The sequence below is a fragment of the Oncorhynchus nerka genome, linkage group LG11 (genome assembly GCF_034236695.1).
Source record: "Oncorhynchus nerka isolate Pitt River linkage group LG11, Oner_Uvic_2.0, whole genome shotgun sequence".
Lineage (NCBI taxonomy): Eukaryota > Metazoa > Chordata > Actinopteri > Salmoniformes > Salmonidae > Oncorhynchus > Oncorhynchus nerka.
Window position 1 is genome coordinate 65,049,924 of NC_088406.1, and position 13,001 is coordinate 65,062,924.

The window sequence follows — 13,001 nt, forward strand, 5'->3', positions numbered from 1 at the left end:
ATTCCTGACATTTAATCCTAGAAAAATATTCCCTGTTTTAGGTCAGTTAGGATCACCACTTCATTTTAAGAATGTGAAATGTCCGAATAATAGTAGAGAATGATTTATTTCAGCTTTTATTTCTTTCATCACATTCCCAGTGGGTCAGAAGTTTAGATACACTCAATTAGTATTTGGTAGCATTGCCTTTAAATTGTTTAACTTGGGTCAAACGTTTCGGGTAGCCTTCCACAAGCTTCCCACAATAAGTTGGGTAAATCTTGGCCCATTCCTTCTGACAGAGCTGGTGTAACTGAGTCAGTTTTGTAGGCCTCCTTGCTCGCACACGCTTTTTCAGTTCTGTCCACAAATTGTCGATAGAATTGAGGTCAGGACTTTGTGATGGTCACTCCAATACCTTGACTTTGTTGTCCTTAAGCCATTTTGCCACAACTTTGGAAGTATGCTTGGGGTCATTATCTATTTGGAAGACCCATTTGCGACCAAGTTTTAACTTTCTGACTGATGTCTTGAGATGTTGCTTCAATATATCCACATAATTTTCCTGCCTCGTGATGCCATCTATTTTGTGAAGCGCACAAGTCCCTCCTGCAGCAAAGCACCCCCACAACATGATGCTGCCACCCCCGTGTTTCACGGTTGGGATGGTGTCCTTCGGCTTGCAAGCCTCCCCCGTTTTCCTCCAAACATAATGATGGTCATTATGGCCAAACAGTTCTATTTTTGTTTCATCAGACCAGAGGACATTTCTCCAAAAAGCACGATCTTTGTCCCCATGTGCAGTTGCAAACCGTAGTCTGGCTTTTTTATGGCGGTTTTGGAGCAGTGACTTCTTTCTTTCTGAGCGACCTTTCAGGTTATGTCGATATAGGACTCGTTTTACTGTGGATATAGATACTTTTGTACCTGTTTCCTCCAGCATCTTCACAAGGTCCGTTGCTGCTGTTCTGGGATTGATTTGCACTTTTCACACCAAAGTACGTTCATCTCTAGGAGACATAACGTGTCTCCCTCCTGAGCGGTATGACAGCTGCGTGGTCCCATGGTGTTTATACTTGCGTACTATTGTTTGTACAGATTAACGTGGTACCAACATGCGTTTGAAAATTGCTCCCATGAATGAACCAGACTTGTGAAGGTCTGCAATTTTTTTTATGAGTTCTTGGCTGATTTCTTTTGATTTTCCCATGATGTCAAGCAAAGAGGCACAGAGTTTGAACGTAGGCCTTGAAATACATCCACAGGTACACCTCTAATTGACTCAAATTATGTCAGTTAGCCTATCAGAAGCTTCTAAAGCCATGACATCATTTTTGGAATTTTCCAAGCTGTTTAAAGTCACAGTCAACATAGTGTATGTAAACTTCCGATCCACTGGAATTGTGATACATTAAATTATAAGTGAAATAATCTGTCTGTAAACAATTGTTGTAAGAATTACTTGTGTCATGCACAAAGTAGATGTACTAACCGACTTTTCCAAAACTATAGTTTGTTAACAAGAAATTTGTGGAGTGGTTGAAAAACGAGTTTTAATGACTCCAACCTAAGTGTATGTAAACTTCCGACTTCAACTGTACCTGTAGGATTCATGGTTAAAAATAACAACAGACTAACGCAGAACTCTGGATCCAGCTGTCATGAAAAATTCCCCAGATGATCCACATATTGAATGAGCGAGTCGCTGCTTGGTTATTGAACCACTAGACCACTCGGTTGCGCACTACTACCAGTAGGCTATATCACCCTTCACTGTTTGTCCCACACAGACCCACTGGGAAAGAAGGTTGATTATTCCAAATGCAATGTTCTACTTTGCAGTCAGCGTACATCTGCCTGGGTTGTAATATAGGGAGAGTGAGAGGGAGGGAACGTGAAAGACTGAAGCAAGAGATGGGGAGAGCAAGGGAGAGAGACAAGGGAATAAGGGAGAGAGATTTTTGGTCCATTACTTGTGGCCAGAATCTTCCACAGAAATGAAATTACATTGGCTTCTTCAATGAGAACTTGGTGAGGTGGCCACCCAACTACCACCGAGAATCAACTACCACCCACCTGCATTTTTTCTTTCATTATACCTCGATGATTGAGCACTGTAAAAACAAGACAGTATTGCTATTCCCAGTGAGGTAAAAGGAAAGACACTTTTTCGTTGATGATTCATGTCATTTTTCTATCTTTGAGAGGAAGTGTTAAAGGAGCATTTTACTTCAAATATCTGAAATTTAAAGCTGCAGTATGTAATGTTTTGGGCGACCTGAACAAATTCACATAGAAATGTGAGTTATAGATCTGTCATTCTAATTGAAAGCAAGTCTAAGACGCTGTAGATCTGTTCCCGATTTCTATGCTTCCCATTCTTTAGTTTTAGCATCTTTTACTTTAGTTTTTTTACACCAGCTTCACACAGCTGAAAATACAATATTTTTGGTTATTGAAAATAAAACTGTGGTTTAGATGGTACAAAATGAAATTAGGCAAACTATTAGTATTTTAGCAAGCAGGCAATGGTGGAGCAATTTCTTTATATTGCACCTTTAAAATAGTGTGTTTCCCAAATGTTCTAGATATTTCTCATCAGTTCACCATTATTATGTTCTTACACATCATTATTTTGCACATACATGTTGCAGAGCTCAGCGAATGGTGGGTCATCAAAATGGTGTTTTGGCAGGAAGTAATCACAGGCCCACTGTTAGTATAGCTATGGGGCTTGTATGTGCAAAATCATTTGAATTTGAGAACATTCAGGTGGACTGAATAGAAAGCGTTTTTGATAAATATGCTAAATATATTTGTTGGTTAAATGCTCCTTTAAATGAATGTTTCTGGGCACATGGTGTGTCCCAGTACTGTCTTAACAATGCATGTATTACACAGTTAAACGTGAATGTCTAGTGTCCTCGGTAACAGCAGAAGAAATTTACCCACAAACCCATGTAATCTCAATGTTTTGTCTCCTCCGATTCCGCAAATACTTTCATAATTGAATGTTTAATCATCCTTAAAATCGAATGTTTACATGCACGTTATGTTTGCTGCAGTCATTAGTTCAATTTACCGTCCGATATGCCATATTAGGAAAAGAAATGCCAGCACTGTTGGCATCAGATTACTTCTGAAATTACATTTTTACAGTGAATGGTTTTTAATGGTATTTAATGGTATTTAATGGTTTGTTATTAGTTCTAAATAGGCCAGTGGGAGACTGAATTGGATGGAAAGGATATCGCCGACTGAGAAAACACTGCTTCTTATCGCTACAGTAGTAGGGACACTTCCAACCATGCTTGAACTATGCTGAAACCACCACAAACAATAATGGACAAGAATTGAGCACAACTGAGGATATTTCTGGGACTTCTATATTCAGAGCCTGAGAATCCCCATAGACTTACCTCTCCATGTATTCCAAAATAATGCATTTCATTCAGAAGCATGGCAATGTTACTTACAGTGCCATCTACTGGGAGTGTAGGTAAGGGCAACAACAGGAGGAGTAAATTAGCACAATATAGTATTAAAGACAAATACAATAGGCTCATTGAAAAGTTGCACAAGGAAGAGTAGGCATATGCATTTAGTTGAAAGGCATAGGTCAGTACATTCACCCTGTCAGAGTATGGCATTAACAGTGTCAAAAAATTGCACCTTGTCCATCCTGTCATAATGTCATTATTGTCTGTATCATTTTGACTATTAAGGCCATGATGTCCATTATATACTATCAAAACAATGCCTTTATCAGGAACAACAACCTGTTGTCCATTTATAGACGGTTATACACAGAAGTATATGTATATACCAGATGTATATGTATATACCAGATGTATAGGATGTTTACTCTTCTTTTGTAATGTGGCTGGTGTAGATGAGTCAGGCGCAGGACAGCAGATATGAGCAATGTACGCAATTTTACTCAACAATAATCACAATACACCTCAAATATATCCAAGGCCACAATAATGTACCGCAATACAATAAACCAACATGGGGGAACAGAGGGTAAATAATGAACAAGTAATTGGGGGGATTGAAACCAGGTGTGTAAGACAAGGACAAAACAAATGGAAAATGAAAAGTGGATTGCCCGCCGAACGCCGCCCGAACAAGGAGAGGTAACGACTTCGGTGCAAGTAGTGACATCTTTAAACGGTCAAAACTTTAAACTAATAAAATAACGCAAGTTGAAGAAGAAAAAACGACTATCACCACAAACGTGACATTTCCCATAATGCTTTTTTACATTTTTTATGTCATGTACAATGATAATGCAGTGATACTGATAGTGGGACACCATTTAAGCATTCCATATTCCGCAGTCATTTCAACCAGTGTCTTTGTGTTGTCATGGCCATTTTGTTTAACGATGCCATCCTGATGGTGAAAGGGACGAGCAGGGTGGGTACTGTGTTTAGCAGCGTTGGGGAGCCCAGGTACAACACGGTGCCCGTTCCGCACAGAGCTGTGAGGTAGGCGTTCATCTTGCTGCAGATGATCTTCCTCACTGTCAAACAGAACTGCAGGGAAGAGGAGGAAACAAGAGTAAGCATCCTTTGCATCTTTTTTTTATTTTTTATCCACCAGATGAATAAAAGCTTGCGAAGCGCGTTAAATCTTAACGTCGTGTTAACGTCGAGTGAACGAGAGGAGTGCTTCTTTGCCTTTGTCTTTGAAAGCCTTCGTCTTTGTTTGATTCAATTGGGGCCTTTGATAGTCTAATGGCTAATCGTTATTGTTAATTGTATTTATTTATTCATCCCATGTCCATTTGTGACCATTGAGATGCAAATCTCTTTTTAAAGGAGTTCTGGCCAAGATGCAGCATCTCAATTCATACATACAAATTAAGTACAATGACGATGCAACAATTAATGAAACAGCATGAGATGTCTTAATGTGACAAGAACACTGTGATTCAACCATAAATACCTCTATTCTATAACATATTGTGTAGCAGTGGTTCCTATCCAGGGCTACTGGCATTCCATCCTGAAGTGTTTGTCATTACTTTGATTTATATGACAAAGCATTTCTTATTTAAAATGAGGACTTCCTGTGTCTACATTAAAGGGGCAATCTGGGATTCCAACAACAGCAAAGTGGGTACCCCTCCACTGTTTTAGTAAACAGCCGCACCCAAACAGCGATGCACGGGGGCCTTTAATGCATTAACACTAGATGGTGCTGCTCACCAGTGCACTACGGTCCAACTCGACAAGTCTGTGGATTTGTCCCAATTCTCCACTTGCACACGTTCTCTCATGGATTTAACCAATGTTAGTAACTCCCTCCCTCCGCCACTGCTTACACCAATCAGATGCTTTTGAATGCATTGATGGGGGGTGTGCAAGTGCACACTTTTGGAGAAGGGTAGAGAATCGGGATGCAGCTTTTAAGTTCATCTTTCGTTGGCCTAAAAGCAATCTATCCACAGCAAAACACAATCATCTGACCTTTTCAGAGAAATGTACACCCTTTCAACCGCTCTCATCATACAGTACATTGCATCAGTGTGCAGTATTCCCACATTGATTGGCTATTGTCTGAGCTAGGGGTGATCACAGCATGTCTAGACTAGACGTTGGTACCAGCACACCCGTGTCGTGTTCAGATAGAAATGCCATGATTAGAGCTTACCCCGATTCTTTACTTTACATGCCAGAGAGGTTGCATGTCTGTTCTACCCAATATATTTCTGAGCGTTCCACAACACTGTGCCCTGCTGTACTCAGACCAGGACCCGTATTCATAAGAGTGATTGGGTGTGCTGATCTATTACCAGCTTTGACTTTTAGAATCTAACGAATGGATAGCAGGGATCTGATTAAGTCTCCTAGTCTGAGACGCTTTTTAAATGTGGTGCCTGATGACACTCACTAATTATGCTCCAGAGATTTTGAGGAGCCTGTCCGTGAATCATGAACCTGTTGATCATTTGAACTAGGCGTTTTACTGCTGGGCTGGAAGAAATGAGCCACCTCCGGTGTCTGCCGACTGCCGCCATCTGAAGGACTCAAAAGTAGGCTGCTATAAACAAGAGACGTTGTAAAATCCGTTCTCAAAAACCAAAGGAGTTGAGCAACTAAGCCGCTATTTCCCCCGTAGTTTTCAACACAGTCAGTCGATGTCAGCGTGAAACAGCACTTTTACTTGAAAGACCGAAACATATCTGACAGTTGAAGAAAGGTTTCATCCAATGCGTTTCCATTTTTACCTATGTTCCGATTTGGCACGTGGGGTGACGGAGGGTCAATTTAACGACAGCACTTGATAGTCCCATAATCTGTGTTTTGTTTCATAAAATCCATTGAAATATCTGGCATATTTCCCACGTAGCCCACATGCCAAAACTCTTTCCGAAAATATCCCTCCAGTGTGACTTTTTGACCCAATGACATAGGTGACTGGATATATAGAGACACTTTTGTGGCTACAATTACATGTACCAAAAGGGGCATTTCCGATAGTTTGAAGACTAAATATGCTCTGAGCTAAAGCAGATTCCTTCCAATAAACATGTATTGTGTAGCCTAACGCTCTAACAGCAAAGCAATGCACTACTGCAAGTCATTAAACAACATGTTTTTGTAGTTTTTGCTTCCCCAGCGTATTTATCGGCAGCAATTCACTTTAACATGTCTCAGCAGGTTCTTCACTCAATAGTATATTGTTAGGTTAGATTACTCGTTGGTTATTACTGCATTGTCGGAACCAGAAGCACAAGCATTTCGCTACACTCGCATTAACATCTGCAAACCATGTGTATGCGACAAATACAATTTGATTTGATATATCAATAATATTACAATAAGTTTGTCTGACCGTAATTTGAACCAGCAGTAACTCTGACTTGCCTAAGTTAAATAAAGGTTAAATAAAAAACTACTCCCACCATTGGTTTATTGCCCTGAGTATTATGTAACACCAAGTACAACAGTGTACTATTGGCTCATGGTCTCCAATGTTATTCCTACAATCTCATTGAGTACCCCCAGCCATTCTACTGATCTAATCCAGTCCTAGTCCAGCACACAACTATTATAGGGCTTGATGATTGACAGGGTGAGTCAGGTGTGCTAAAACTGGGATAGGTCAAGTCAGTGGACTGAAAATTGAGGGGACGTTTGGTAATCCCTATTGTCTAAAGTGACACCCTCCTTTACAGTGCCCTGGGGAGGCACTGAGAATTTGCAGTGACTGATCTTAGTCGTCCGGGAAATCACCATAGATTTTCCGATCACATACTAACCACAAAACGTGTAAGAACAGCGCCCTTTGACAAAGGAGAACCCCATACTCCACCTGGTAGGTCTGGTAGCTGATGGCCATGCTGTAACGGCAGTAGATGATGTAGTGTTCACAGTTGTACCACAGCAAACTGTAGGTCATGGAGCCCATGAGCTTCTCTGCTCTCCTGGCCACCTCGTCCCCTTCCAGGGGGGGCTGGCTGCACAGCTTGTCCATGTGGTTGACCAGGATCTCCGAGCCATACGCAAAATCCGCCGACGAGTCACCCTGGCGCTCGCCGACTTGGCGATCATCCCTAGAATCAGCCAGTTGTTGGTCACCGTCTTGCTGATGGCACCCTTGTTCTTGGTGAAGACCGGAAGGATGTCCGGGATGAAGTGGGCCACCCAGTTGTTGCCCAGGTAGATGCCGAAATGGGTGAAGAGAGTTCTAGGAACCTCCAAAAAGGTCGCCACGCTTGTACAGGGACGGGTCATACTTAGTTTTTGAGCCTTGTCCTCTTCGTCCACTTTAGGAGCGACGGATAAGCGGCTGAGGAGTTGGAGTAAGGGAACCATGGTGGCAGAACTAGACTATGGTTTGACACCTGGCCGTTTTATCGAGGCTAAGGGTCTGGGAGGAGCCAAGCACGTGGGATTAGAGGTTTCTCAACGTTGCAGTGCAATTTTGACAGAAATAAAGGAGCTTTCCACTAATCGTGTGGTTTCAAGGGCGGCTTAATTTCACAACCGGGGGGGTTTCATCGGGGGAAATGTTCCAGTTATGTGGCTTTCATTGGCAAATCAGAATAACAACCCCCAGTTTAAAAGGTCAGAAATATCTTATTGCTTGAATAAACAGTCAGGTTGAGTTGTATAATGCTGACTCACTCTTGATGATATGTCTGGAACTGTGAATACCCCGTACAGTAGAAAGAAAATAATAATGTATAGTCATTACTCAGCAATATTATCCAGAGAATGTGTATATTTTATGAATGTAGCCTTTGCGTAAATTGACCCTATATGATTAAATATTTGTGTTTGGAAATATAATGGGGATATATTGTTTTTTTTTATGTGGCCAATCATGTCAATAACATGATCATTTGAAAATGCTGTGGGTGGTATTGACAGAGATCCAATGTGAGTATTAAGATGCACTGTGATTGCATGTACCTAACTGTGTGGGAAAATGCTTTGTTAACATATTTCCTGGAACCAGACCAAAACAAACCAAATGACAACTTCCAATATCTTTATTAACATTTCTGATATTTACAATGTATTTGATTGAAAACAAAATGATCTGCTCTCAAAACACATAAGTATTGTATTAATCAGCATAGTACTCTTAGAGTTTCAAACTGTATCTATTTTTAAAAAATTATACAAGAGTATCATCATTGAAGAAAATAAATTATTTACAGATTAGACGACAGTGACTTACACAGTAAGATACAAAGTAGAAAGTGCGCCTTGGCCAATCTTTTGGGAGAAATATGGATAATACATTGTTCACAGAGGGATCATATGGCCTTTATAAAGGCTTTATAATGCCTTAATGGCCTACATACAATACAGTAAGTGTTGACATGAACACTCACATGTAAAATTGTTAGGCCTGCAGCCACATTGCCCTATGTTTACTTTTGGCTGGCAAGGATCAAATCAAAAGTGAGTGGATGCTAGCGCTTGCTGTAACAATCGACTATTATATGACGTTCCACTATAGGCCTATACCAAAGTCAAATGAGTTGGGAGGTGCCAATTGATGTCATCACAAGGACCAATGAAAAGACACCATCCCAAATAGTTTCTATTGAAATGTCCATATAGGAGTGTTTGAAGGCTTTGAACATTGGCTTCTCAGCCGGCCATCCACAGAGTGAAGGGGATGAGGATTGTGGGTAACGTAGTTGAAGGCGCCAGGCCAAAGCAGATGATGTAGATAATTCCCAGGAGAACACTGAGAAAGACACTCCTCTGGTCTCGGATGATTGATTTCAGGAACTCACAAAACTGCAAAGAAAGGAGATAAATAATTAATACCCACCCATTTAGGATTTTTATGAACAATTACTTTTAGGCATATTTCATTTATTTATGTTATAAATCTAAACTTGTATGAATTATGGAAGAAAAGAGAGAAGACGACCTTGGATGCAACAACACCAAAACAACAAACCAAAGCCCCAAAACCTGTATTTTCAGTAACACTGAATAAAACACAATGTTTCTGAATATAGTTGCTTATTAAATTAACCATGGCATAACATAATTTAAAATGGAGATGCATTGTCATGAATATAAATTCAAAATATGGTATGGAAATATCAAAGGTTGAAGATGCTGTGCCCAATAAGTATTACAACCAGGTCTAACATAAATCAACAATTCAATCCGATGCATTTGTAATCATTTTAATCTAAATGCAAATCTCTGAAAACATTATCTATGCCATAATCTAAAGATTACAGTCCTCGCTGTGATACAGGTCATGCACAGGCAAAATATTTTAAGAAGACACTACATTATCTCCTGTAGCGTAAAAGTTAACGGGTCAGAATTATGCACAACGTAATTGTATTGAAAAAATATATAATTCAAGGAAAATAAAATTACCATTTCCGTTTGCTGACTTTTCGCTGAACCGTATCTGCAGTATGTAACAAAATGTTCGCAGTTATTCCATAGTAAACTGTAAGGGATGGCGCCGACGAGTTGTTCTGCCCTCTCGGCAACCTCTTCATTTGGGAACGGTTGTTGCGCCTTGCATTTCCTATCCATATGATTCACCAATATGTTTGAGCCATATACAAAGTCATCCAAGGTGTCCACGCGCACCGCGGCACACTTGTACAAGCAACCCATGATGAGTCTCTTATTTGTGATAACTTTTTTGATGATCATCTTGTCATTGGTTAGCACGGGCATGATATCTGGGATCAGGTGAGCGACTTTGTTGTCACCCAAGTAGATACCGAAGTGCGTGAACAAAGTCCTCGGCACCTCCAAAAGGTCCCCTCTCTGGAGAGGCAACGGCGCGACTGCAGGACTATATGTCGTGCGTTCTGTGCATCCCGCCCCTTTGCGTTTCCCATCAGTCCATTTAAACTCAAAAAGTTTGAAGTTCGAGAGAAGGGATAGCTTTTCGACGAGAAATGTCAACGAGTAGAGCATGGTGAAAGTTCCTGTCCAAAGTTTTCTGAGAGTTGTCTGGGAGAAGTGGGTTTATATGCGCACTAGGAGGGGACTAGTGCAGCTTAAAGGTAAACCCAGAAGACACGATTGGCCACAATGGACATTCCCGTGGTGTTTATGGCACGTATGGCGTTTTTCTTTAGTCTACAGAAAATGCCATATTGTTTACTTTAAATCATTTATTATTTATGCTTAAGGTGTTAGTTCATTTATATCATTTAAGTTCACAACCATTACATTTGTAGGATATATAAATCAAATATTATATTATAAGCCTATAATAAGCCTACAGGCTCGTTGGAATCATATTGAACAAATACAGTCGATTTTGTTATTTACAATTTTATAATCAGAAACGCAGATTTTTTAAATAAAAAAATGATGACCTTGTGCCTAGATTCTTGAAATGATTTAACTTTATTATTTTATTACATACAGTATTTTATTTAACCTGTATTTAACTAGGCAACTCAGTTAAGAACAAATTCTTATTTACAATGACAGTAGGCCCAATGTGACAGTCAAGACAACATTTTGAAGAGCACCTTGTCTGGCCAATTAGGCCTATATTGTCTTTTAATCTAATCTAACTCAGGGATCATTACAGTTGTTGTATTCTAAGTCAATTAACCTTGTCTGCCAAGCATTGTGCTACAATTGGACTTTTACCCCATTTTCTCAGCAATTTCGTGATATACAATTGGGAGTTACCCAGGCACCCTGCTGAGAGCTAGACTCGGCCGACGTCATGTGGCCCGAGTCTGGGCCGCCTTCAGCAGTATTACTTATGGCTAGGATGCGGGGATTGAGCTCAGGCCGATTCCGGTGTGAGTTATCTGGCCCAAATGTATATATTTCTTGAGGTTCGGGCCGATTCCGATGTGAGTTATCTGACCCAAATGTATTACTTATGGCTTGGGCCGATTCCGCTGATGGTTATCTGGCCCAAATGTATTACTTGGGGCTCGGGCTACTCTCTGTCAGATGATTACATGGGCTGCTTTATATATAATTAACATGAACACTAACACTACTATGTCGTATTTTGATACTTTGTGCAATGCAATTGATAAAAGCATTAACAACTCTGTGGATGGAGCCTCCCGAGTGGCGCAGCGCTCTAAGACACTACATCACAGTGCAAACTGCATTGCTACAGATGCTGGTTCGAGACCCATGCCGGCCGCGCCCGGGAGGCCCATGAGGCGACGAACAATTGGCCCAGTGTCGTCCGAGTTAGGGGAGAGTTTTGCCGTCCGGGATGTCCTTGTCCCATCGCCCTGTAGCGACTCCTGTGGGGGCCAGGTGTAAGGTGTTTCCACCGACACAAAATTGTTTTTGTAGATGGGTATAATTTGTATGTATAAAATGTATAATAGTAATATTTAAAATTACTAAATCGGGTAATTTTGTTTACATGTATTTAAATTTGCATCGACCGCTGTACAAACATCAAGCATTCCCTGTTAACATGTATAATATGTTAGCATAAACGGCTAGCTAGCTAACTACCTAAAAGAATGAGGAGATGATAGCTGAAGTTGAACAGGAGAACTGGGTTTTATTGTCCTCAAAATACAGGCTAACAGAGGGTTAGGAGGGCTGCCTTGGTAAGGTTGCCTTAGCGGAGATATCACTGACAGTCCAGTTTCGGTATGCCTTCGCTCTAGCTCCAACGAACCCCATCAACCCCAAAACTAGTGACTTATGATGTTATCATTGAAACTGTACATTAACTAGAGGTCCATGACAAAAGCTCCAAAGTGGGTCAATGTTGGAAAATACAAAAGTAAACAAAGATAGGGTTGAAATGTGTTTGCATGAACTTCTACCCCCCCCCCCCCCCCCCCCCTCTTATCAACTATAATATTTGGGGTTGAAAGTTGAGGTCTGACCGTCACTGACCTCTGTAGGACTGCAGATGTGAAGTGATCTTTTTTGGGGTCAGAAAAGGGTTGTGTTGTGGCCACATCAAGGTCAAGTCAAGAGCCTGTTGCAGTTTGGAGTTCAGTGCCTGTGTTTCTCTAAGTCTGGACAGATGAAAGGCTCCAAAGTGGGTCGATGTTGTATATTACAAAAGTCAACAAAGACGAGGTCAAAATGTCTTGCACGAACTTCTAACCGTCCTCTTATCAACCAACATATTTGGGGTTAAAAGTTGAGGTCTGACCGTCACTGACCGCTGGAAGACTGCAGATGTGAAGTGATCTTTTTTGGGGTCAGAAAAGGGTTGTGTTGTGGTCATATCCAGGTCAAGTCAAGACCCTGTTGACATCAAACTCCCCTCAACCCTAACTGACTGGTGTCTTAAGATATCAAATCCAACAGGATTTGCAGTTCAGTGCTGGTCTAAGTCTGGAGAGATGTTCAGATCTTGACAGTGCCTGGAGAAGTGTAGACTTATCATGAACCACTAACGATCATAACACATGCGCAGAACCTGTGTAAATGCACCCTGCTCCCATTGTGTTAGAAAGTAACGTGACATTTTGTAATAGTCAAAATGAGAGTCCAAGGGCTTCATTGATAAAACGTTCGGGAGCACAGAGTTGATCGTAAATTGTGCAT

The 13,001-nt window shown here is 40.8% G+C and overlaps 1 protein-coding gene and 1 pseudogene across 1 annotated transcript; both read right to left on the reverse strand.

Moving 5' to 3' along the window:
• Positions 1-3,895: 3,895 nt before the first annotated feature.
• Positions 3,896-8,211, reverse strand: LOC115137337 (lecithin retinol acyltransferase-like; annotated as a pseudogene).
• Positions 8,212-8,473: 262 nt separating this feature from the next.
• Positions 8,474-12,265, reverse strand: LOC115137336 (lecithin retinol acyltransferase-like). The gene is made up of 2 exons (XM_029673620.2): positions 9,855-12,265; positions 8,474-9,251 (listed from the first exon to the last, which is right to left on the reverse strand). Exons 1-2 carry the CDS (start codon positions 10,410-10,412, stop codon positions 9,099-9,101), a joined length of 711 nt encoding a protein of 236 aa, XP_029529480.1. The 5' UTR covers positions 10,413-12,265; the 3' UTR covers positions 8,474-9,098.
• Between the last annotated feature and the right edge of the window lie 736 nt (positions 12,266-13,001).

Excerpts from the sequence above, each read along its gene's own strand:
- LOC115137336 (XM_029673620.2), bottom strand. The coding sequence starts at position 10,412 with ATGCTCTACTCGTTGACATTTCTCGTCGAAAAGCTATCCCTTCTCTCG. Across the intron at positions 9,252-9,854 it reads AAAGTCAGCAAACGGAAATG|TTTTGTGAGTTCCTGAAATC; the intron begins GTAATTTTATTT and ends CTTTCTTTGCAG.